The sequence below is a fragment of the Astatotilapia calliptera genome, chromosome 4, assembly GCF_964374335.1.
Source record: "Astatotilapia calliptera chromosome 4, fAstCal68.1, whole genome shotgun sequence".
Taxonomy (NCBI): Eukaryota; Metazoa; Chordata; class Actinopteri; order Cichliformes; family Cichlidae; genus Astatotilapia; species Astatotilapia calliptera.
This window is the reverse complement of record NC_137425.1, coordinates 30,188,391-30,215,651: the sequence shown is the minus strand read 5'-3', so window position 1 is coordinate 30,215,651 and position 27,261 is coordinate 30,188,391. Positions and strand designations below refer to the sequence as shown.

General features: G+C 39.9%; 2 protein-coding genes and 1 long non-coding RNA gene across 3 annotated transcripts; 1 reads left to right on the top strand and 2 right to left on the bottom strand.

The window, feature by feature from the left end:
- Nucleotides 1-836: 836 nt before the first annotated feature.
- On the top strand, nt 837-12,201 carry nfe2l1a (nfe2 like bZIP transcription factor 1a). Its single transcript, XM_026165937.2, has 8 exons — nt 837-1,146; nt 2,829-3,198; nt 3,715-3,897; nt 8,269-8,331; nt 8,430-8,567; nt 8,688-8,832; nt 9,232-9,864; nt 10,013-12,201. Exons 2-8 carry the CDS (start codon nt 2,923-2,925, stop codon nt 10,954-10,956), a joined length of 2,382 nt encoding a protein of 793 aa, XP_026021722.2. The 5' UTR covers nt 837-1,146; nt 2,829-2,922; the 3' UTR covers nt 10,957-12,201.
- A 3,097-nt stretch (nt 12,202-15,298) lies between these two features.
- cbx1a (chromobox homolog 1a (HP1 beta homolog Drosophila)) lies at nt 15,299-23,725 on the bottom strand. Its single transcript, XM_080301040.1, has 5 exons — nt 23,445-23,725; nt 21,175-21,409; nt 20,652-20,823; nt 18,808-18,902; nt 15,299-18,040 (listed from the first exon to the last, which is right to left on the bottom strand). The coding sequence occupies exons 3-5, from the start codon at nt 20,760-20,762 to the stop codon at nt 17,890-17,892; spliced, it is 357 nt and encodes a 118-aa protein (XP_080157166.1). The 5' UTR covers nt 20,763-20,823; nt 21,175-21,409; nt 23,445-23,725; the 3' UTR covers nt 15,299-17,889.
- On the bottom strand, nt 19,378-20,645 carry LOC145428615 (uncharacterized). The gene is made up of 2 exons (XR_013908914.1): nt 19,812-20,645; nt 19,378-19,727 (listed from the first exon to the last, which is right to left on the bottom strand). It is a non-coding gene; the product is annotated as an uncharacterized LOC145428615 (long non-coding RNA).
- Nucleotides 23,726-27,261: the final 3,536 nt, after the last annotated feature.

Below are 27,261 nucleotides of genomic sequence, written 5' to 3'. Positions count from 1 at the left end.
AAATTCAACTAAATTCATGTGCAAAAAAACATGATATAGAGATTTTCAAAGAACCTTTGGTTTGTCAGAATGATGTACCAAGTAAATATCTTACAGTAAAAGTATGACAGCGAACGCCAGACAGAGGTCACAGTCAACTAGTTGGCAGGTTAGAATACAGAAGAAATTATATCAATCTATCTTACTTCACCAAATGTTATAAAAAGAGGCAGATTTTAACCTAGGTCTGTCCTTACATTGTATGGCTTTAATGTGCTCGGCTGTGGTTATAGAGCTGACATGACACCCAGGGAAATCACTGTAGCAGTTGTGTGTTTTTGGCCTGTGAGCAGCATCTGAAGGTAGGGAGCATCTACTATGAGGCACTTTGACATTGTATAGGTCAGGGGAAACTCCTTGTTTGCTGCAAGATGATGGAAAACAATGTGATTCACCTTAGAACAGACAGAGATTTATGATCTATATATTTTCTTACTTATGTAATTCTTATTTCTTTGTGCATTTCTGGTGACCCTTCTCGAGAGAGTGAGCACAACCTGAATGCTCAGTTTCAGGTCTGTTTCTTTGCGCTTGTTAACTATACAGTGTTAATTCTAGACAAACACAGTGGAAATTTTTCGGTGTTAGGGATGTAGCCATATGATATGCTCTGCTGGTGATATTCAAAATATCATATTTAGAAATATGTTAGTAAAATTACTTATTAGTCCCTGTATTCTTATTTTGATTGCTGGGAGAAAGACACAAATCACGAGACCAGCAGCCTGTTCTTATATTTCACATTCACTAATAAATTCTAGTAAACTGTTTGCGACAGACCGAAGTAACACGTCTTCAAAATCTGCCGTCAGCTTTGCGTGAACGGAGAGGAAACTTCACGGCCTGTATTATTGTTGTCGCAGGCATTACTTGGTGAGCAATATTTTGTTTATTTCTTTTAAAAGAAGTCCCCAGCTTAAGTAGGGAAATGCTAACACACACGCCAGTGGGGTTTTTTTTTCCTAGGGAGGGCTTATTACACGTCACCACGAGGGTGCTACTTTAAAAAGGTCCCACCCTCCAGGGCAGTTCTAGTGAACAGAAACATAAGCTGCGGTAGTGTAGGAGAGATCAACAAACACCCTGAGCACACACTAAACCTGACTGGTAAGACAGCATCTTTTATGCCCACACTTATTATCGATATATTAATTACTTTGATGTGCTTTTGTATATTATTTTGTGTCTGTATACTTCTGTGTGAGGGTGTGTTTGGGAGTCGCCAGTGGAGTCACAGCAGTATCCCGGTAATGCTGTATAATGTACGCTACTAACGTGCTTACACTGTTAGGCTCTCGTTGTGTTATGTTTCTTTTTGTAGGGTACAAATAAAATGCATGTGTATGTATAAACGGCTTCTCCGCGATAACACAGTTATCAGGATGTTCTGGATGATCGGGGATAAAAACACTGTGCAACCTGCTGCTCAGGCTCTCCGACTAGATTCCCGTCATATTTATAACCAAGCCTAATTTCAAGAGGCAATGTTACATAATACATGTAAAATGCAATCGTATTTTACAAAGTAAGATTTAACATTTGACATATACAAGAGCCAGCCGGACCAGTAAAGACACACATTAATCCAGTAGCAGAGAAACATTTTTCTGAATTATGATTACTTGATACTTGGTAATAGCCTAATACGCTTTAATTGATTCTTATGGTTATGATCATAAGATGAGAAGACTGATCAGATAACAACAACATTCCTCAATTCTAGCTTTTCATTCTTTTTCCGCTAATTGCTTTTTACATTACACAGAATTGTTTGATAAACTGAGAAGGGGCTAAAATGTTATGATTTAATATTGTTTTACCTGTTCATTTAAAATCCACTCACTTATGACCACAAATCAAAGTTAGCTACTGCTCTTCTGTGTGTAAGAGAGTACTGAATTCCTTTGCGTTCACACTTTTTTCACAGTTGTGGGCGCTAACAACTTTTCCGTAGGAAACCCTGAGTTTATTAATCATACTTCCCACAATGAGAAGTTTGCAGGGCTGTATTAGTTTGCCAGGTACCAAGTACAATGCCAGATGACTGTCTCAGTCAGGAGTTCTACACCACCTTCTCTAAACAGATCACCACAGAAGTAAAAGTAAACTCAATTCTTGGATGGAGTACATGGAGAGGGGTTTTCCAGGCAAACATTGGTAGTTACATCATGTGGCTGCAGCGAGTAACACAGGCGTTGTGTGCCAGGCAGGTGGTTACCAAAGACTTTCTAGAAGTAGGTCAAAGTTACTGAGAGCAGTGATACAGGCCAGCCCTGCCCTGTGCCTGCCTTATCTCCTCATACTAACTGTCAGAGCTCAACTGCTCTAAAGCAGGCTACACTGACAGTGGAAGATTACATTTGATAGCTGGAGTTAATATCAACATCATAATGGTGGGGGGTGTAGTACTAGCATCAATTATAGGCTAATCGAAGGGTAATTCTAGTGGTTAGAGCGTAGCAGTAAGAAAGTTCTAACTTTGTTACAGCTGTTAAAATGAATCAGACTTTGTGAAGTTGTAAATGGGACAGAAACTGTCTGGGCATCACAGTTTTGCAGGGCTTTGCACTCAAATTACAACACATTTTCATATGGAAGGGACTAAAATATATTTAATATATTTATTTGCAATGATTAAATAAGAAACAACATCTAAAATTTGCCAGATTGCCTTTTTCGGATTAGGCCCTGATCAATGGAGAATTGGTGTATTTTCCTATCTTCTTTACTTTCCCATTGAGCCACGATATAGAATAGAACCTAAAAGAGCTTCTTTTTGCTTCTTGCAGGAGAACCACGCAAAAGAAGAGACACCACAGCGGTGGTGACCAACATCAAGCTTTATAGTCTGCTTTTCTAAAACTACTGTCATCTGCCAAAACAATGCTGCACCTCAAGAAATACTTTACAGAAGGCCTTATCCAGATGGCCATCCTGCTGAGTCTCTGTGGCGTGAGGGTGGACGTGGAACTGGAGCCCTACCTGCCTTCCTCTTTGCATGACATGATCCTGGGTCCAACCTCAGCCCTCACCCAAACACAGTTCCACAACCTCCGCAATCACCTGGAGGAAGGCTTGCACCCCAAAAATGTTGAACTAGATGGGTTCTCCACAGCACAAAGGCTGCTGGGCTGGGTGCGCTCTTTGGACAGACTACACGTAAAAAAATGTTTTTCTTTTTAATCGTTATCTCTTTAGTCATCAATACTTTGCATTCCAATTATAAGTTCATGCAATTTTAAGGATTAAAGGAGCAGTTTAAAAGTATGCTTAGATATGATTATAGATAGAACTGTCATGTGAGTTTGTTCAGTAACAAGTTACAGCGGGCAGCAGATTTCGCTGACTTAGCACAAAAACCTGAAACATTTACCTCTTAAAATCCACCAGGTCACCACAGGAGTAGGCTTAAGTGTATTTTTACCCACACGTTAAACAAACATAGTTTCAGAAACTACAAGATCAGATCAAATCAGAGTGTTTTACACATATCTGATCTTCTGTTGTAAGATTTCTGTTTGGGCATGCTATATAAAGAATTCTACATAAAGTAGTAGCGGTGCACCTAACTCTAATCCTATACAGCTTATTGTAGGACAGCAAAATGAATGCTTTTGGTAAGACTCCTGTGATCTTGTGAGAAAAGTTCATATAATTGTGAACCTTTCTCCACAGGTTCCACATGCAGAACTAGAGACATGGCTGGTCCAGCGGGAGCCAGAACCCCTCCCCATAAGATCTCCAGACCAGGCATCCTTGCTGGAAAGAACTCCTGCTGAAATAGAGAGAGAGTTGACTGCTCTGCCTGCGGAGCCACAAGCTGAACTTGAGGATGAAGAGGAGAAAGAGGATACAGAGGTACAGCAGTTTTATATGGAGTGATTTGCAACATTCAAATATAGGTTTTTCTTCTGTTTATTTTCATCTTCATGTGCCATGCTCCTCTAAAACCATTTTGACTTATGTCTGAACTAGGTTAAGTGCAAGTGTGTGCAAAGGTTTATTACATGTTCTCTGATAAAATCATCAATAAACAGTCCCATAAGAGAACACACAGCCTTTATACAGGGATGTCTATGCTGTAATAGTTAACACTAGGCCAAAGAGAATTAAGTTACAAGGGTTGACCTTTATCCTTGAGATAACAATGTGTTATCTAGAGGATAAAATCCTGTTCACATGCAGCTTTTACAGCTGTTTGTGAAATTGTTTCTTGACAATTGGCTCTGTCTGTTTAAAGCCTTTTCTAATTGGTATATTGGCACTCATAGGGCTGGGAGTAGGGAGAAATAGATGTGAACTGAGTGGAGATGATGAGTCAATAATTTTTTCTTGTGAAGAAAGAGAGCAGACCAAGAGAACATCTGTGTATAACACCTGCCAAGCTGCTGTGTTAAACGGCCCTGAAAGTTCCATTTTTGGTTCATGAAAGTGAAAGGATACCATATGCCCGATAACCACTGTCTTACACCTCAATATGCACTGAGGCGGAGGAAGAACGGAGTGAGCGTGCTTATATGTCCAATCCATTCAATAGTTTGATTTAAAACCACAAATGTCAAACCACAGGGGACCACCAAATCATTAGGTTGCACTGAAAATAAAAATGCTGCTTCTTGTCAAATATCAACAGATTTTTACAAGTCTGTAGGTCCACCCATATTATCACTGAAGTATCAGTGTAGATATGTTGGAATGAATAGAAACCGCTGGCCATTATTTACATATATACTATATGAACGAGTGATGTCGACTAAAGAGCTGTTTTTGTTTGTTGACTGTCACCCAAACTGAGCTTGATGTCATGAGAGAGAATGAGTCAGAGATTGATGAGTCACTAGGAAACCTCACCTCACCGCACATGACCTCACTAGGAAGCTGAAGTAATAAAATCAGTACAGTTGCAACACATGAAAGAATAAAAGCAAGAGCCTGCTGTTAGCTGTAGCTTTTCTTCTTTTCTTGTAGTACACTGTTTGAGTCTTTGGGGTCACGCACACTGCTCACTACTCTTTTAATGCCCACCGACTGGTTCAACTAATGGTACTAGATACTGAATAACTGCAAGTTGTACAGTTTGAGTTTTATTTATATTTTAATCTTAATTTATTCAGATATTTTCCTAGTGAATTTCCCCCTTGAGAATTTGTTGAAGCTTGAAGTTAGGGCCTGGCCTCATTGACAGGTGTGTAGACCCAGGCAGCTGCTGATTGGACTTCTCCAGTGTCTCTGTTGTTTTGGTACCTTTTGCTAATGGCAAACAATATAACTTGTTGTGTGATATAGACTCAGTTACTGAGGACTAAATGGAGGGATCTGAGTCTGTGCTTTGCACCCCTACAATTTATGGATGAAGCTTGCTAGCTAAGCTTACTAGCGTTAACGGATAATTTAGTAGTTCAAATATAGTCACATCTTAAAAAAGAAAAAACAAACAAGCGGCTCTATAGGTCTGTGTGGTGCTCCACAGTGTGACTTGTTGAATCCATGTTGATAGTTTACTTCCAGTTCATATCTACAAATCCACTGGGGAAACAAGGCAGGTGAACTAAGGATGAATATCCCACATTGAAACAGAGCCATAAATAATAGTAGTAGTGTCAAAATGTTAACTTTAATTTTAGGTAAGCGAATGTGCTGATGAACAGTTCACTCCATGTTACTGCTTGCTGCTAGTTCCATTTAATAATGGCAACAGCTCTCACATGCCTGGTCAAGCTTTGACCAGAATTAAACACTCACATAACCTGTCTTAGTATCTGAGTACTGTAACAGTAAAAGGGCAACCACATCTCTCTCAGCTTACAGTGTTAAGGGTTTCTTGAAAAATACATAGAAAGATCACCATGAGTGTATGCTCAGAAAGGTGCATTTTACATTATTTAATCATCACTATAGACGGGGTTACACACACTAAATTATGACTAAACAAAACACTGTGACCGATGCCAACAAACAGAATGTACAGTATAAAAATAACCCACATGATGGCCAGCATGTCCAGTCAGGACAAACACACACACACACACACACACACACACACACACACACACACACACACACACACACACACACACACACACACACACAGCTATCCCCTCGTCATCAAAATGAAAACAAATATAATGTCAGCTATCAGAATCAACTAGCCAGCGTACACACAAACACAGTCACACTCATACAGAATGAAAGCCTTATTAGTGTCCTTCAGCCTTGTGACTGTCTGGCTTGTTTTGAAACCTGATCACTAACTTATTGCTTACTGACACACATCGGCATTACTCCGTTTTGCAATCCCTCCTGTTTACAGCAGCAGTTCAGACATTCACAAGCAATGAGCCGTCATGCTTGTAAACAAACGCACATTATTGCATGAGGTTTTAACTTGCACTTGTGGTAGGAAGTAAACAGGAGTAGCGAGCAGTGATGAAACTGATCATATAAATAAGTAAATAAATCAGTTACATTGCTATAGTCACAACTAAAACAATTTAGCAGTTATGATGAATGGAATGATATGGGCGCAAAATGAGACACTAAGCTGAACTCCTGTCATGCAGCAGCAATCTAGCTTTGATTTATATTCTGTATGTTGAAAGCCACATATTTGTCTCAGCTGACCAGCTGCTGGGGGTCTTGTGTTTGTCTCGAAAGTCCCCAACCAGGTCAGGAAGGTCGAAGATATTTTGAGCCAGTCTGTCTGTTTGTTGCCTGGTAAAACAGAAAATGCATCTGACAGATTTCAGTATGGAAATTACCCAGTATAACTGGCACACGTGTGAAACCTTTGGTGAGCAGTAGTTGCTGGATTTGTAATTGTAATTAAATAATGTATCTTTTATTAAATGTTACTGTTTGACTTTTGTGGTAAATTCTTACAAAATGTTTACCATCTTTGGAAATGAATATAAGTGGGCAACCAGGGAGATAGATATTCGTTTAATGCAGGGGTGCGGAACTTCAGGCTTCAAGGGCCGATGTCCTGCAAGTTTGAGATGTGTCCTTGATCCAGCACTGCGGATTTAAATGGCTAAATTACCTCCTCAACATGTCTTGAAGTTCTCCAGAGGACTGGTGATGAACTAATCATTTGATTCAGGTGTGTTGACCCCGGGTGACATCTAAAACCTGCAAGACTTCTGGCCCTTGAGGCCTGGAGTTCCCCACCCCTGGTTTAATGTACATTGTTTGCTAAACTGCTGGTTTGACTGTGAAAATAAATCTTGTTTTATATATATATCCCCTCAGCCTTTCCTCTCCTCGTTACCATCTGAACGATATTCCAATGTCACGGCTGTATGTCAGTGAATCAATGTCTTGTTTGCTCTTGGCATACAGATTGATGTCATCCATGTAGAGGAGGCTGCTGACAATTGCTCCATTCTGTAGTCAGTATCCATAGCCAGTCTTTATCTCACTGAGGGGGTTGAGGCCTATGCAGAGCATCTCCTTGGTAGATCTCACATGATAGTGACTTGAAGTTGGTTCGCCACATGAGTTCCTGATGAAACAACTGAAGGTCCTGATGTACAGTTCTAGGCTTTCCTGGATCCAGGTGTGGGGCATCTTGTAACCAATCCCGAAAGTGCACAATCTCTTGCTAACCATGATTAATAAACTACAGACACCACTATCCAGACCACCCCTGAAGGTCAGCTAAAATAAGCACCCATGTGGTTATTTTTTATTAGTCCTTTATTTATCCAGGTAAAATCTCATTGAGATTAAAAATCTCATTTCCAAGAGAGACCTGGCATCATGGTAACAAATGTCAAAATACATGTACTACATATGTATATAACATTAAAACAAATACAATATCCTGTACGAACATGTGAAAAATATACAATAACAGATCAAATTAAGAGCGATATTAAAAACAATCACATTGAGTAAAAGAGTTATTCTCTCGTTCTTCAAGATGGACTTAAACTCCCCCAAGGTAACCAGTTCTGATAATTTCAGTTCCTTCTGCAGATTATTCCAGGAAGCAGGGGCAGCATATTTAAAAGCCTTTTTCCCCAATTCTGCTCTGATTTTTGGGACAATCAATTGTATGATATTGTGAAAATGAAGGCTGTATTGGTTGTGGTTTTTACGCATATAAACACATAAATAAGCAGGAATCAGCCCAAGAAGAGATTTATAGATAAAGATGTATCTGATTTCTTAGTCATCCAGCAAAGATTAACGATAGGTTAAACTCACTTTTTTTTTTTTTTTTTTTAGACTTCCCTCCAGGAGTGTTTCAGGTTATTGGAGGAGACCTTCCCCTCCACAGAGGAACAATGGGTAGGTTGCCACCATAGTCTGTTCTCTTCTCATTTGTTTTTAATCCTTTCCTTACGTTTAACAGTGCTCAGAATTTCTTTTGGTTGCTTTGACCTCAGCTAAATGATGTTGTTGGTGGAATGGGGGACCTGGAGAGGCAGCCCTCAGACAGAGACTCTCTACTGTTCCCCACTGATAATCCCTCCATGGATTTTGAGCTCCATTGGCAGGATTTGCTAAATATCATGGAACCTGAGGTGACTAGGAGAAAAAAAATGAAAATATATTTACTAAATAGAGTGAGATAAAATTATGGGATAAAATTAAAAAATCAAGATACAGTAAATTTAGATACAATTCTCATTTCTGCCCTCCAGAACACAGACATGGACATGGCATCATCAGACCACAATCTAAGTTCAGGACCATCTGGAACCTTTCGAGGAAATGTGTCTGGAACAATGTCTAACTGCTGTGACAATCCTGTTACAGAAGCTGATCAGGAGACTCATTTGCAACATGGTAATTAATTTCATAATAAACCATAGCTGTTTATGTTATGTCTATGTTTCCACAGCTTTTAAAAATATCTTGGGACCTTTTTCAGTAGATGCTTAGAAAAAATAATTAGGACACTGAGCCCAACTTAACAAAATTTTGTCTGGGTTTTTAAAAATAATACAAAACACTGATCACTTTCATAGTCAAGATTACAGATAGGAATTTGTAAGTTCTAATAACTTTGGAAAACCCTTAAGAAAACTCTAGAGAAACTATATAAGATCCGGACATTTTCTAAATATATGGCATAATTTGCTTTTCTTGTTTACAGACAATTCTGTGAATGTTTGTTCCAAACCCACAACCTGTTGTAAATAATATATGTATATTTTTGCCACCATGCCCACACCATCTTTCCAGGTTTATTAGAGCCTCAATCTGAGTCTGAGCCAGTCCTGCTTCCATTAACCCCTACTGCAGAATTGGATGACCACAACTCAGCATTAAACACACGGGACACTATGAATAACATTAATGGACATCCCTTGAATAGTCCTCCAGACCAAACAGATCTGCTTGCAGAAGAACCTATAGAAGACTTCAGCATGGAACTAATGGAAGAAGATAACATTATCAGTTTTTTATCACAAGTTGATGTGGGTAGGATGGAACCAGAACATCGTCCTGGCATTGATGTTAACTTTCAATCTTCCAATTCCACCCTACCTTTAGATGGAAATGTTATGACCCAAGACCTTGTGGGGTCTCCTTCCAGTCACCTACTGGGGTATGAAGACAATGAAGATGATCTTCCTGTTCCACTTAGTGATCTTTTAGAGGATGCTGCCATTTTGGATGAAATTAGATTGTTGGACCAGGCTCTGGAGGAAGGATTCAGTCCTGAGATGGCAGCCAGATTGGAAGATGAAAGCTGCTTCAACCATGAACTAGCAGAACAGGAAATTGGCAGTGATGATGACCACTTAGGCTCTAAGATTGCAGTCATAGAAAATCATGGTCGACCATCAACACATCATCATGGCAATTCCACAGGTAGGCAATACCATAACTATTTTATTTACAAAATCTGTAACACTTACAGTTCAGTACAGTTCTTTGAAGAGCATGATAAATAAAAAAAAGTGCAGATAATGAAACTGTGAAACTTACTTTGATCTTACTTTTATCTTAATCTTCCTAGATTGTGAGGGTGAGCTAGATTCAGACTCCGGTCTATCCTTGGACTTCAGCCACAGCCTTGCTTCTCCATGTACTTCTGAGGCCTCCTCTTGTTCCTCTTCGTCAACGTCCTCTTCATTTTATGTCTCAGCTACGGGAAGTTCCTTCTCCAAAGATGATGATGAAGATTCTGAGGAAGACTTAGCTGGTTCAGATGTGGAAGCAGTAATGATGATAAAGCAGGAAGAGCTTGAAGAGGAAGCCATGGGGGCAGTAGGAGGAGAGAATCATGAAAATAAGCTTGTTCCTGTCGACTATTCTGATCATAGTCTGTTTCATGGGTTTTCCTGGCTGGAGCATATTGGCCATGATCACACGTATAACATGCCCTCGTCCTCCGCCTGTTCTATCCCCCTCGGCAAGATGCCTACCAAACACGCTAAATCGACTCGACAACACGATAGTGTCAAACCTTACCCACAGTCCTTTTCTAGATCCATCTCAGAGAACAAAATTTGGAGTCAGGATGAGTGCCGTGCACGAACCCTGAAGATCCCTTTCTCCAATGAGCTAATTGTTAATCTGCCAGTGGAGGAGTTTAATAGCCTACTGTCCAATTACCAGCTCAGTGAGGAGCAACTTACCCTTATCAAGGACATACGACGTCGTGGTAAGAACAAGATAGCTGCCCAGAACTGCAGGAAGAGGAAACAAGATGTGCTGTTGGGCCTGGAGGACGATGTGTCCTCTTTAAGGCGGCACCGTTCACGTCTACTAAGAGAAAAACGGGAAACCCTAAGGAATCTGCAGGAAATTAGACGCCATATGGAAAGGCTATACAAGGAAGTATTTTCCAGGTTGACAAGGGAGGAAGGGAGTCCCATGGATGCTACAGAGTACATGCTTCATTTTAAACCTAATGGAAGAAACAGTAAAAAACAGAGTCAAAGGGACAAGAAGAAGTGAAGAGATATCAAAAATGTAAAGAGGTTCTTTAAAAGGAAGTGTGACCACAAAAATGAAGGTGGTAGGTTGGTGAGGAAGGAACCCAGGGTCATTTTTAAACAAATAGTCCTGAGTGTCCAAAACCTCAAAGAACCAAGCATGTTTCCCTAAGGGTCCTTACTTGTTGGCATGATTGATGTATTGGGAAAATGGAAGTTGAGCAGTAAATGGAAAAAGACTTGATTCTGGCTTGTGTTAAGCTTCAGGGCAATTTGAGTTTTTATTTAAGTGGGTAGCGAACCCGGGACCAGCATTCTAGAATGCTAGTTTAATGCCTAAGAATTTCTTATGCTTAAAAATATTGTGTTCAACAGCCAGTGTATAGAAAACGGATAGAAGGCCTGATCCTTGCTATCAGCTAATAGACCCCAAAAGTCGTTGACACTACACTGACTATGAGCCAGCGTACACGAGTTGTTTATAGTGATACAGGAAACCTGCACAGGGAAGACTTGGATTTGTGGGGCTCAAACCTGGGTATATTCAGTTCCTAGACTGCACTGTACCCACACAGTACCCTCAGGACAACATAGTTAATTTCCCAAAACTTGAAGACATAGGGTAGAATATTCAGATGTATATTTTCAGATCTAGGCACATTGGAAGCTTTGTGGTATTGCATATACCTTTTTTTTTTTTGGCTAAATAAGCTATATCAGTAGGTTGTAGCATTTCATAGGACATATCCAACAAAAAAAGATTAAATATTAGCAACATCATGTGTCATGATTTAGAATTATATGTGAGAACAAATTCTGGTAGCAGCACTGTATATTGTTGATGTTTCAGGACTGTTGGTTCAGAATGTGTGTCAATTCGGATGGACTGCTATGTAAACAACCAGGAAAATGAACAGAGATTTGCTCAGTTGTTAACGCAACCAGATGGACATGCTGGCTGATACTATTGTCTAAAACACTGGGAAATACAACTATCATGGCAGGCGTTCAGTGCTTCACACAATGTAAAGAATCATTGTCTGTGATCCCTGTAAGTCAAAGAAATGCAGTAAGACAACTACATAATCAGAATCCTGTTTTTGAAATTGATTTTAAAAAAAGGGTGAAATTTCCAACCTGCATACAAGCCTTGTTTGTATTCTATTAATTCCCAATGTGCTTGCTGGTATTCAAGGACATGGGAACTTAACTTTTTGTAATATAAAAAACATGAAAAAATAAAAATAAAAGTTTTACTTTGCGCCTAGCAGTGTTGTGTTTCTGGCCATTGATGCTGAAATATTGAATTTGGAATATATAACCTGTATACGTTTCATTCTGTATTTTTTCCCCTGCTGTTACAGTTATATATGTCAGGCAACTATTAAGGAAAAAAAATTGCTGAGAGGATGCAATCTTGCATTACAGCTAGTGCGCCCCAAAATCAAACACTTAAAATGGAAGGATAATGCAATAATGGTGAGGATGGCTGACATTATGCTAGCAATATTAATAAACACCATTTCATTGAAAGCTCTTAGTGGAAACTATCTTTTAAATTCTGCAGAACAATGCAATGTCATGTTATCACTACTGAATTTTATCCAAGCAGACTAAAGAGTCCGTGCACTCTCAGAGGTGGCATCATCTGCTGTTATAACTTGTCCTTCTACATTTTTCTAGTTTTGAGTTTAAGGTTCTCTGAGTGAGAGACTATCTCTCCACTCCGTGCATATGGAATATGTAATAGAGTGGAGAGATAGTCTTGATATGATAGAGAAAATGCTCCACACAGAAAGGCTCCAGATCACCACACCGTTCAAACCAAAGTTTCTTGCTGATAAACAGTTGTTTATCAATTTATTTATGAGCACATTTGAACAACAACACAAGTTGACTAAAGTGCTGTACAAACTAAAAAAAACAAAAAAAAAACAAAACTATAAATAAATATAGAAAAATAGAAAACAAGACTCAAAAGCCAAACAGCTCAGTCACAATTAAAAGCTAGGGAGTAAACATGTTTTAAAAATGTTGAGTGTTAGAGCAGTCATAATTTGAAAAGGCAGACAGCTGGCTACTGCTAAATTTACACAAATTGCGCCAAATGAATATATAGGAAGTGGACTGATTTATTGGTTATGCTGAAAATATAGCCTTTGCCAGATGTATCCTTTTTGGTTCTAGTACCGGTATATTAATAGTATATTCACAATGATATGTAACAATAAGGATAGAGTTTGTAAGAAATGTGTATTGACCCTAAACAATTAGTAGCACAAAGATATAGAACAGGTTTTATTCCAAATTCAAACTTAGAAACACAGTGTAAAATCTAAATACTACATGATATCCTGATGTTTTCCATCAGTAAGCAGTGGCAATCCTTAGTGAAACTTGTGGATCTAACATTGCTGGACTCAGACACTGTGAATGGGCGAATGTAAACTGTTTATCAGAGAAACAGTGTGACTTTTAGAACACTTGAACTTCAAGCTAATCGGTGTACATGTACTGTTACTGTTTTATGATTTAAATAAAAAAAAGTATCTTTAAGCATAGTGGAATTAATGGTGACGAAGGGCTTTCAATTTCACTTTGGTGGCCTCAGAATCTCATCTCTGCTTTTCGCAGATGATGTGGTTCTGCTGGCTTCATCGGGTGATGGCCTCCAGCTCTCACTGGAACGGTTCGCAGCGGGAATGAGGATCAGCACCTCCAAATCTGAGGCCATGGTTCTCAGCCGGAAAAGGGTGGAGTGCCCACTCCGGGTCGGGGATGAGTTCCTGCCCCAAGTGGGGAGTATCTCGGGGTCTTGTTTGCAAGTGATGGGAGAAGGGAGCTGGAGAGCGACAGACGGATTGGTGCTGGAGTTGCAGTGATGCCGACGCTGCACGGGTCCGTTGTGGTGAAGAGAGAGCTGAGTGTAAAAGCGAAGCTCTCAATTTACTGGTCGATCTACGTCCCTACCCTTACCTATGGCCAAGAGCTGTGGGTAGTGACCGAAAGAACGAGATCGCGGATACAAGCAGCGGAAATGAGCTTCCTCCGAAGGGTGGCTGGCCTCTCCCTTAGAGATAGGGTGAGAAGTTCAGCCATCCGGGAGGGGCTCAGAGTAGAGTCGCTGCTCCTCCACATCGAAAGGAGCCAGCTGAGGTGGTTCAGGCATTTCACAAGGATGCCTCCTGGGTGAGGTGTTCCGGGCACGTCCCACCGGGAGGAGGCCCTGGGGCAGACCCAGGACACGCTGGAGAGATTATATCTCTCGACTGGCCTGGGAACGCCTGGATAAGCTAGAGGAGGTAGCTGGGGAGGATGTGGTCTGGGCTTCTCTGCTTAGGCTGCTGCCCCCACGACCGGCCCCGGATGAAGCGGAAGAAGATGGATGGATGGAATTAATTTTTAAAGAATCTTTTTTCCCAAAAGTGAAATATTGTTCCTTTCGTCACAATGCATTAAGTACATGTCTGGAATAATTTTAATCTGTCTGCTCTTTGTTCCATGCATGTGACCTCTAAGACATTATAAACAGATGATAAAATTCTGATGATCTAATGTCATTCATCTCAATTATTTCAACAACAAGCGTGAAAAAGAAGCTTTACAAGACAGTTGTGAAACTTGCTATAAGGTATCGTTTGGTGCCGGTCAAAATAAAAAGACAGGAAGCAGAGCTGGAGAGTGGATGCTAGGGATTTCATTGTTAGATACCCGGATGGACAGGATTAGAATTGAGTATGTCAGAGGGTTGAGTGGCTTGGACACATGTAGAAAAGGAATAGTGAATATATTCAACAAATTATGTTGAATATGAAGCTGCCAGACAGAGGAAAACCACACAGAAGATTTAATATGTGTTGAAGGACATGCAGATGCTACATCGACATAGGATGCTACGGCTAGGGTGAGATGGAGGTAGAAGATCTATTGTGGCAACCCCTGAGTATTCGGCCATTAGAAGTAGTTCAACAAATGTGGTTGGTTAAACTCTGTATTTAGGCGTTGAAGGCTAGGTGCAGATAAGCTGTTGCTTTGGCCTACACCCTGCCTGAAAGGCTTTTTTTTTTTTTTTTTTTTAAACCTTTTTGTTTTGTTATGGCAGACAGACACATCCCTATCTTAGATTATACAGAATCTAGAATCTTAATCTGCACTTAACAACTCAGGATATTTATTTCAGCATCTCCACTACTTTTCTTATTCTGCATCTGCTAATACTGAGAAAAGTGGCTACTAGAAAAGAACACATTTTAAGTGTCTTGGTTGGTAACTGTATGGAGATTCTGCTTTTGCAGTTTTTCTGGTCAGAGTAATACATCTTTGTGTGCACCTTTAAAAAGTAATTGAGAGTCCAAAGCCCAAAATAATTAGAAAACAAAAACCTTTTATTTTTTTCAAAACAGCTAAAAGTAGATCAGCCATGATGCCAACATAGCAAAGGAAAATGAACATGCAACAAGACAACACAAGCTAATCCACTAAAAACAAACAAAAACACAACAACAAAAGTTTGACACAAGATGAGAAAACCTAAGTAGCAGACCTGGGTGCAGATAGTTCAGTTCCTTCCAGTCAGTGGTGAAGTAGTCAGGATGCAGGACGTGTCAGGACTTCACAGTAAAAACTTAAACCAGACTAGTTTAGCCTCTTGTGTTTGATTTAAAAGGCAAGAAACTGTTGCAACCTTTACCCAGTCTGTGTATGCATGAAGTACTCTTGTACGGCTTCCATATGTGACAGTCAGGGCTAAGGCTAATAAAAGGAGCGAAAAACAAAACAGGCACAGCAAAACGCCACCTGAAGTATGAACCGTTTTGAACCAGCTTACCCAGATATGCCAGCTACTGTTCTAACTTTAATACAGTATACATACATGTACACAACCGGGCTACATTCAACACAGAACACTTGACAAGTATTTTTAAACTGATTCTGCTCAGCATGCTAAAGTTTTAAAGATACATCCTAATTTATTCACCAAAATAAGTGTCAAGCAAAGAATGTGAAAGAATACTGTATGTTAAGTGTTGCCCGGGCAGTGCAAGCTCAAATAATACAGCCTACAAAACACAGGTAAATGTGTGTGAAGATATAAAAACAAATTAGTGGAAATAAAGATCATCTGACAAACTTTCAGCCATCTGCCACAGCAGTGAAACCCACTTGTTTGTTATCGAGTCAGAAGACACCGCCACCTACCAGCCAAAGTGGCAGCAAACTTAACAAGCTGCCTTTATAGTTCAGCAGTTCATATGGCCGTTTTCCTGTTCTTTCCAAGACTACAGAAGCAGCTGACCTTCAGTGGACTTAGTTCACTTAAATGTTTTGCCCAATCAGAACAGCTTCTTAGGAGAGCTCAAGATGTGAGTTTTTTCAACTTAGGCCCCTTCCAGACATGCACTTTTTTCCTGAAAAAAAAAAAAAATCCTATCTATTACCAGACTGAGACTAACAGGGCACAGGTCTGAAGATCACATGAATAGATGGGACCAAAATGTCCCCCCATGTCTCAGTCTCTTTCGCCTTTTACAAATTCAGAAGAAAGATCCGACTCACCAAGTGTGCGCAGCAGAGGTTACATGTTCCAACCCTGGCAGCACTTCAAGTCTATGCACATTGTCAAAAAACATGAAGTCTTAGCATACAAGACACAAGGCTCTTGGAAACTGTATGTATCAGTGACCCATGTTTTAGTAACAATGTAACAACTTTGACAGAATGTATCTGAAAGGGGCTTTAGTATCACTAAAATAGTTTTGAGTACAGACAGAGTGGAGAGAGTAACTTTCAGGAAACACTGCATACAATGTTCACAAGCAGCTCGTTTAAAATAATAACCACACCAGACAGTACTAGGTAACCAAACAACCAAGTATAACATGGTAATACTGGCTGCAGTTTGGGACTCAAAACCAGCAACTAACAGCAGGTAACATACTCCACTCTTCACATTTAACACAACCTTTACCACTTGAAATGTCTGTAAACTAGCGGCTAACAAGAGCCTGTTTATCCCAACACATAGCTTATAACATGAAGCTACTGTCATAGTAGTTGAGTGTCAAAATGTCCAACTATACTGCATTTTTTTTGGTGAAAATACATTGACTGGTATTAAATCCACATCTCAGAATAGTGGAAATTCCCTGGTCCACTTGTACTGTGACATCCGTAGCTGCCACGCTGGCTGGTAGGATGATTAAGGCCCCTCATGTAGTCTAACCTATCACTATGAACAGTCAATGATGCATGAGATTAAAATGACCACATCAACAATAATGAGAAAATGGGTGGCACAAAGAACAGACACTGAAAGGACATTGTTTGTCCATTCTTTCACTCCTCACTTCATCCCCATTCAAAAGAATTTCCCACCTTTGTATCCTGACAAAGCAGGAAGTAAACTTTGTCCTGTCTGTCACAATTTGTGATCTTCTTTTACAACCTCCCCCCCTCTTCTTTTTCCCCTCCTCCCCCCTCTTCAAACAGATATCTGAAATAAGGAACAGTGACTGGAGGAGAAAAACTTACAAATCACAGCCAAATTTTGAGCTTGCTTCAAGGCAAAGAGGTAAGCTGACAGCTGGCTGCCACTTTTCACTAAGTGTAGGAGAAAATTTCATAATTTCCACTGTTTTCAGTTGAATATTGGTAAACATAGTGGGGGTTAAGGGAGGAAGTTAAGTATCAGCATACTTGTTTAAAAAAAAGATGGTAAAAATAAATAATTAAAAATTTTTCGGCCAAGATACAGGTGGGACCATCTTTTGAGAATTCCTTGCAGGGCAGGAAAACAATTCTTATTCCCCCTCTGTCAGCCACATTGGCAGATATTTTTCATTGCTTTTGCTGCCAAAGTTGCTGCTAGAGCTGACCAACCTGGATGACACCTCACCAGGGCACAGTTGATTTCCTGCCCTGCACCTCCCTTTTTTCTTTGCACCCCCCAAAAAATCTAGTCTTTTTTGTCTTCCTCTTTCTTCTCCTCTTCTTCTGTGGGGTAGGAGTGCCATGTGAGGCGTTCCTCATAGAAAGAGATGACCACTTGTGGACATTTGACGTTTGCTTCCTTAGCTGGGACAAGGTCAGCCTCATCTGAGTTTTTCCTGTTGAGTTTTATTGAAGAGAGAAATCTCATTAATGTCAAGAACCAAACTTCTTATTTTGAAGCCATAGCCAATGGACTCACTGGCCTTTTTAATAGGCCCACCTGTTCAGCTATATTCTGACAGCTGGTGCGTACATGCATGCTGTGCTGAAAATACATTGTATATTATTCTGTAGATGTGGTTACACTACAGACACTTCTTAAATATTGACAAAAATGCCAGATCTTTTCTTGTAAATGTCCATATCCATGCAAAACAAAATGATTTTATTTGGCTGTAAAATCTCAGGAACAACCCAGTCCAACCAGACACAGATAACCTAGATGGGATATTGTCACTTAAAATCCTTCTCTTAATCTAAAATCATTCAACAGCCCTGAATGATCAGGACCCAATATATCTTAGACCTCACAACACTTCCCTCTCAGTCTGCAGGCTTATTTGTACTTCCTGGAATTTCCAAATAATCACTTTTCTAATCATTAACAAAAATGTAAAATGAATAACCTTGAGTAACAAAAAACCCATAAAAGAGCTTTACCAAAAGCTCTTTGAGTTAAATTGATTAAAACTCACAGTTTCCCTAATAAAGTGCTCAGTTACACAGTACAATAAACTCTGGAATCCAGAGTGAGAGGAAAAAATAACTTGCATCTATGAATTTATAAGACCTTTCGCTGAATTTGGATAACTTCTAACTTCCAAATGACAGAGCGGAGAAATAACGGATTCATTATGATACGTTTGTGACAATGAAAACTTACCACTTCATAAGGAACATCAGCTCTCCACTCGAGTCTGTCGCTCCAATAATCCTCTCAGGCTGCAGTCCTCTGCCAAAACCTCTGGCTTTCTCACCCTAGACACAGGAAGGCATTTGACAAAAGGTAAGGAAAACAAGCAGGCAGGGGACATCACTCCATAGACATTAAAGCAACTGTTTCTCAGGATTACCAATGATGTTTGGGGCATGTTTACTTATCCAAAAGTCTCAGAAAACAAAAAATTCCCAATAAACATTGATTATATCTCATTATAAACTCCATTACTAACCATTTCAATCAATATTTGGTGTAATGGTGTATACCCCTCACAGATCACGGTTCAATTAGGATAATTCACTCGTTTTTCATAAAAAACATTTTAAAACTTAATGTATGTTGGAAAGATCAACATATATCAATAGTTTTACATGAAATTGATTATTTTAAAGTTATTTTACAATTTCTATTTTTCTCTTTTTTATGCAGTGATGCAGAAAAAGTAACATGTGACATGTCTTCTGGGTTAAATTGACCCGCTGACTTAAAATCAAAACTAATGACTCAAAAGGATTTGTAGTGAAAGTAAACTTTATTTAAGTACTGTTTTAGATCCAGAAAGGATCAAAATACAAGATTAGCAATATGAAGACAGTGTGTGTGTCTGAGTCGCCACAGTACACTAGTGACAGACCATCAATGTTGTGACAGCAACACTATGCAATGTTTAGAACTAGAAATACACAAAAATTAATAGGTGGAACTGAAACAGGTGCATGTGTCTACACAGCACATGAGGGACATGTCATCACTGAATGTTTTGTGCAAATGAATTTTGCACTTTTTACAGAGGTCATGCTTGTCTTGACATCATCAGATGGCTTGCAGAACTGGCATCTCTGCTTCTTCCCACCAGCAGCAATCTAGAAAGAAGAGGATGATGATTACTATGTTTTTTGCTGATCTCAAGACACACACAACATACTCTCACAGAGACACACACTTACCTCAAGCACTGGTGTAATGGGTGAAGCCCTCTCCCTCACTGTAGCTGCAGCAGGTGGGGTCCTTGGCATGTGCTGCCTCCATTGTATATGCGGTACCACAAGTGCCTTCCCCAGCTCCTCAAGAAAGATGCGCCTCTTGTACAGCTTTGACATGTACCACTCAGGAAAGATCTCCGTCCAAAGGACAAATGCGTCATAGGCGGACAATCAATCATGTTGTAAAAGATGACCAGTGGCCAGCGTGCAGTCATTCGCTTGGTCCTGTAGGACACTGTGACTTTGTCCAAGTTGTCCACCCCCCCTTAGGTGGCACTGTAGTCTTTCTCTTTAGAAGCTCCTGACCCAAGTTGTAGCTTGTGAAAAAACTGTCACATGTTATGCTGTGCTCCCTGAGACCTTGTGCCCCGATTCTTCTCTGGGACTCCTCCACCCAGCTTTTCAGCATGCATGTTCAATGCATAGCTAGTGTTTGCATCACATGCTGCCCAGATTTTTATGCCATATTTGGCTGGTTTGGTAGGCATATATTGCCTGAATGGGCAGCGAGCTCGAAATGCCACTAGTCTTTCATCCACTGTGACATTAGGGCCTAATGGGCCTTCGGGGTGCACATACGTAAATGAACCATTTTTATTTTATTTGTTGATTACCCTCATTAAGCCAAGTACAAGAAGTTCCATACTCAAAAAACCCTTTTAACTATTTTTTTAAAGATTTTAAAAATGGGTCAGTTTGACCCAGACATAACAGGAGGGTTAAAGCAACTGTGGGGAGATTTACAACACAAACAACTTTTGCGGGGGGAGCTTGACTGCTCAGATTCTTTACTGAGGTTCTCACCTCCTCCTTCTTTCTTTTGCTTCCTCGCTCTTCTCCATCTCCCGAGGTTTCACTGGCTGCTTTCCGTTTGCTCTCCTTCTTTTTCTCTTCCTTCTCTTTGTGTTTCTGCATGTACTCAGCAATAAGGTCGGGGCAGTCCAAGTTTTCTTCTGGCTCCCATGTATTGTCCTCACTAGATAACATGAGTGCAGATGGAAAGATGTGATTTGCAGATATTCTAGCTCAAATTAAATCAATCTTTAATCTAAAATTCCTAATTGTATTCCCTAGTTCTTTTACATTTTTCAGTCCATTGCCTTGTTCAATGAGCACGTCACCATGACAAATATAAAAGCTACAAAAAAAGCTGAAATTTGGTTAAGCTAAAAAAACAAAACCTCAGACATTTAATTTTAAAAAGTTAAAGTTTTGTAAAGTTCACTTTTCAATTGAACACAGTTAAACAAAACTAGTCACTACATTTGATAAAGATGTGTCAGAATAAAGAATCTAACTAAAATATGAAAGATACATTTGCACTCACTCTGAGAAGCCCTTCCATTTGAGCAGAAACTCCACTTTGCCCTTCACCACTCGGCGGTCCAAAACCTTTTCCACCACATACTCCTCTTCTTCCTCCTCCTCAGCTGCTCCTGCTACAGGGGCTGCTGTTGCTCCTGCAGCTGGTGGTGGAGCTGCTGCAGGCTGCTCCTCCTCCTCTGCCTTCTTGGGCTTCTTTCCTGCTTGGGTCGCCAGCTTGATGTCTGATAAGATAACCTCTGAAGGTCCCAGGAGGAAAAGTGCACAGGTTATAATGAACTGGTTAGAAAGTTAAAAGTATCATTGCAATTAAAAGACATCAAAATATTACTTTGTGGTCTGCATTATCTCCTTGATCAAAAACTATGAAATGTTGACAGCGCATATCTGATCAGCAGCAATTGGTCAGCCTGTAGATGACAAAAGTGGGTCTATGTGTTTAGCAGAGACTGAACATCTAGAATTTGCGTGAGAGGGCCGTCTCCAGGTAAAACAAATGTTCATGCAGATGATTCTCAGTTAAAATGCATGATGCTTCTACACTACCAAATTATTTTTCCCCACAACTCGTTCTACAGGTCAATAGATTACACTTATATGTTGCATACTGTCTTGATGCATGCTCAATCATCCAGGCAAGGAAATCCCAAGAAGTTGATTCTGCAGGTTTCTCCAACCTTAAACAAGTTGCACATTAACAATCATAAAAATTAAACATATGACCCATTGCTGGTCAGTGGTGCTAGTTTCATTCATTATTCAAATGTACTGTTTAAAAGGTTGGGGTTACCTGCATCTAAATGTCTTATCTAAAATACATTTAGATCATTCTCATTTAAACCTTACTGTCGGTAAAGGAAAAAAAAAAAAAGAAAAAAAAAGTCAAGGTCTCTTTCAGCCAGTTTGCGTCACAGGTGAACTCAAATGGTGAAAACAGTCTTTGTTAGGAATGTGATCCCCTCTCTTTTCTCCTCATCCCAGCCCCCTCAAGAAACAAATTCCTCCAAGCACCCAGGTCATTAAAACATGACCAGCTACAGGACTTTTCGGAACTGGTCCATTTCCAAACTGCAGACAATCACTCAGTCTGTTTTTTTCTACATTGACAGCATTCTTAGACAGTACCATAAGCTGGAACACTACTAACTGCATCTGCAGGTTTCCATCCAGCTTTTCAAATGTTACTTAGCCCTGTTTGTGCATTGACATGTTTCTGTTTAAAGTATAGCTTCCCTAACCCTAGTTCATGATCATTTAAGGATTGTTCTGCTCTTAATGCATGCATTGGAGCAAAAACAAAAACAAAAACTCCCAAAACAAAATAAAACTAAAAACTGGGTTCTCAGAACTTTGCCAGTATTCTTGCTTCCACAATGTGCACACAGAAAGTGGGGGATCGTAAGAATTATGCAAATTATGAAAACGGTATAAAGTTTGGAGAGTGTTAGTTGGCCAATTTTGTGGAACCAACATAGGCAAATAGGAGAATACTAAATAGGATAATACAGTAAATACTAGCCAGGAAGAGAGGACGGTGCTGATGGCTTAATGGCTTGACCAAATCACTGTTTAATGGCATGCAGGGGTTCCAGCTGAAGCAACAAATGGTTGTTCGCCTATACTGCAGGCTAAACTTTCCCTGCGATTTCGAGCATCAAAGATGAATGCACCGAGGCGGTAAAACGCCGATGACCACACTGCCTACATACGTGTCAACTAATACGTTTTTCCTATTCACTCTTTAAAAGACTAATGATATGAGATGAGCCTCAGTCGGCAGCAAATTTCTAGCGCGAAATCCTAAATGATACGCCGTTTAAATTTCTCGAGTCTGGTGGTTTGGTAGCGAAGAAAAGCGCCCGCCTCCATGTTGCCTGTATCACCATGAATGCAGTTTGCAGCATGCCACCACCTGCAAACGCAAACTGCGACAACCTGTACACACAAATTCAATGATGAATTTGTAATCACACATACAACAATACCAGTGTTTCCAATCTATTTTCAAGTGCCAAAGACAACGAGTGTGGCTCGCAGTTTGTCCCTTATGCATGCACATGACGTGAGCTCCTTGCGCAGCACTAGCTTAAGAATGGACGAATGCTAATATAATTTCCAGACTAGTTGGGTTTACTTGAACTGGACTCGCCAGAAATGTAAAGTTCACAACATGAGCACGGAGACTAGCCAGACGATCTGCCTCCTGCAAGCGAAGGGCAGGAGGCAGATCGCGGGCACGTTTTGCCTCAAAATGCTAACGAACACGAGCCTTACCTTTGAAAAGAAAGCTTCGCGGCGGTTGTATGGCTTAATGGCAGGCCCGAGGGAGATTTAGCCGTATCCAACAGACGAGTAAAGAAACTGGATGCACGGCAGTGACAACACAAGAATATGAGCTGGCTTTGCAGCGTGCTCGAGAACGATATTTGCAACGTGCTTTCTTAATGAGTCACACAATAGCCTCTGCCTCGATGCTAACAATCCGCACGACCACCTTCTGCCCGCCAACAGCACCACCGGATGTTACGTCAGTAGGTAACGTTACAAGCAAGGCATGGGAGTTGAAATAAGAGCTTGGCCTTCTTTTAAACCGTTTGTTCAGAACAGTACCACAGTGGATTAAGTAACATTTTGATGCAGCCTAAACTATCGATAACCAACCCAAGCAACCCAAAGGAGATAAAAATGAATGTAATGTGGTGACGCTAAAACCTGCATTTCCTCTCATATCCGCTTCAGACAGGCTTCGAAAATGAGCCAGTGCCCTTGGACTTTGCAGAGCATACAAAAATGATAGCTTCCCCGTTTATAACACGTGTCGTTGGATGTTGACTAACTTTCCTTTGCAGAGTAATCGGTGACACAGTAAAGTTATTTATTACAGAGATGTGAAGAATCTATCTATCTATCTATCTATCTATCTATCTATCTATCTATCTATCTATCTATCTATCTATCTATCTATCTATCTATCTATCTATCTATCTATCTATCTATCTATCTATCTATCTATCTATCTATCTATCTATCTATCTATCTATCTTCTTCACATCTCTGTATATATATTAGTGATGGTAAATTTTTACTGACTTTGAATGAGTCACTCACCAAAGTGAATCGTTTTTTTGAGTCATTTGAGTCACTGAGTCAGTTGGCCAGAGAGTGCAAAAAATTTACATTTTCCCTCAAACTTAATTTATTTCTCTTTTCATGTAAATCCTACTGCTAAGATGAGTGATTGAAAAAGAAAAAAAAAACTATTTTTATAGAGCATAAAAGAGCAAAAAAATATTTCTAAAGGGAACATTTATTTTATTTATCTTTATTTAATTTTATTAGTATTTTCCTTAAATGTGTCAAATATATATTTTCTCATCTAAATGTCCACTGAGCTGTGTGCCAGGGGGGCGGTAATGCTCCTTAACATTGGTTGCCAACCAAGAAGAAGAAGAAGCTGTGAGGGGGGGGAGTGAGTCAGTGATTTGCTTATGCTACGATCAGTGTTGGGAAGGTTACTTTTGAAATGTATTCCACTACAGATTACAGAATACATGCCCCAAAATGTATTTTGTAAATTATTCTGTTACGTTACTCAATGAGAGTAACATATTCTGAATACTTTTTATTACTTAATATGTTATCATGCTTTTTACAAGTATATGGATGTACTATTGCTGTGTGATTTATTACTATTATTGAAGGTTACTCGCCATACAAATATCAACAAGATTTTTAAATCTTAATATAAAATGAGTAACAATAGGATGGACATTAGGTAAAGATTGAACTTTTTGCAGTCATCTCATATAGAAAACTATTGCGCGCATATATAAAACAGGTCCGCGGCTCCAAAACGTAGTAAAGGGACCTCTGGCTAATACGTCGGGTTCGTGTCGGGCTCGTAGCCAAAAAATAGCTTTACTTTGTTGTCTTGGTCAACTTTGCTAACGAGAGACAGAGAGAGGCATTGAAAGGCTGCTCCAACTGAACTTATTGTTTCGGAGGAAAACACGAACACAGTGTACAGTCGAGTCTCAATAGCTTACTTACAAATGGGCTCGTCAGGCACTCTTTTTGGCTGCACTGGTTATTATTATATCTACATGATTCCATCTCCCGTTTCTGGTTGGTGACAACTCGTACTGTTTGGCTCTCCTTTTTCTCCCTCCCTCACTCTCACAGACACATAAACGGGTATGGCAGTCCATTCTCCCCACAAACTACACTGCCCATGAGGCTACATTCCTTAGGGCCAACACTCTGCCTATTGCCTTCCCATTAAAATAATTTTTTTAATAATAATTAAAAAAATATTTCTTCACATCATTTATGCAGGCCACAAGTAGGGGTGACTTGGGCCGCAAGATTGAGACCCAGGCATTAGAGCCTGTTATTGCATGTTTTGTTTGGGTTTCCACTGGCGTGGAATTACCAAAAATAAAGAGGGCATAGCCTAACATATGAAGCAGGAAAAGACCGCCATGTAATCCTTTTTTAATTCGACAAGTAAATGTATTCTGAATATCACTTTTTTAAACGATAACTGTAACAGAATACAGTTACTCATATTTTGTATTTTAAATACGTAACGCCGGTACATGTATTCCGTTACTCCCCAACACTGGCTACGATTCAGCACAGGAAGGGAGCGGGTGAGTAACTCAAATGTGCTGTTAGCATGTTTGCAGAGCGATGCTACTGTGAACCGAGGAGCTATTGTATTGATGTGAGCTTTCTACTCAGGGTTTTTCTTCCAGTTCAGAGCAGCTAGATATATTTCTACTAATGAAATTAGTTTGCTAACAGCAACAGGGATGAGTCAGTGAGTCAGTTGGGCTTGTGAATCATGATTCACGAGTCAGTAAAGTGATTTTCAAATTGAATGATTCGTTCATGATTCGCACATCACTAATTTATATATATGTGTGTGTGTGTATTTTTTCTTTCTCAATAATCGAGTAGTTGAATTGATTTGATAATTTCATCATTGCTTTTGGGCCTTTTGACACCTGCGAGTCTACTAGAATTTATCCTTAGAGTTGAGCAGGTTTGTGAGCAGGTTTGTGAGAGATGCAGCTATGGTAAAAAAAAAAAAAAAAAATCCTGCAGAACTGCCTAGAGGAAAACACTCAGCATACTCACTCCTATAAATCAAGCTACAGTGGAGTTCTCTTAAGAAAAAAAACCCTTAGGATTCATGGATCATTCCCATACTACAAATGCTGGACAATGCATTTCAGCGAAATGCCTCACCTGTATTCACACAAACTGCAACACAGCTCAATGACAAACTCATAGAAGAGTCACAGATACACTGTGCAGTCTGGAACCATTCAGCTTGACGGGACTTGAAACACTGCTGGACCCATAGCTGGACTGGCCATCGGCCCACCGGGCATTTGTTGATTTTTCATTTTTATGGGCTGATGGTCTTTTTCTTTCGTTTTTTTCCGTAACGGTATAAACACTGAAAGGTGGTGGATTGGCCAGATGAAGGGAGATGTGTAAAAATAACTCAGTTGTTTGGTAGTGGCTATGGCGGAGCTTCCACAGATTCAGTAACATTAGCAAGTGGTGGAAGCCTGCAGATGCAACACACTGGCAGGTGGATGACGGAATGGCAGGAGGAGCAGAGACCTGAGGCAGTGAACTGAACTTCAGGTAAGAAGTTATGACCTGCAGTCTATCTGGGTCAGATATAAACCAAGTTTAGGTGTAGTTTATTTTCGTTATGCTGACTTTTTACAGTCAGTTACAATAACTCGTACTGCGTACTAGCTAGCATGACGGAGTTTATATACTGCTGGGCGGGTGCTATGATATTATTGATGTTGAACTTGTTTTTATCTTACTTTATTTATAAGGTTAGTTATTAGAGTTGCCAACCGTCCCGTAAAAAACGGAATCGTCTCGTATTCAGAGAAAATATTGTGCATTTCGTATTGAGGTGAAAAGGAACACAGTTTGTCCCAGACTTCAGCTACAATGAAAAAGACACAAAGCTGGAGTTATTCTGTGTCTTTGTTGCACAGCTGCCTCTTCTCCTCTCATTCTCACCCCCCCCCCCCCTCTCCTGTTTCTACTTCAATCA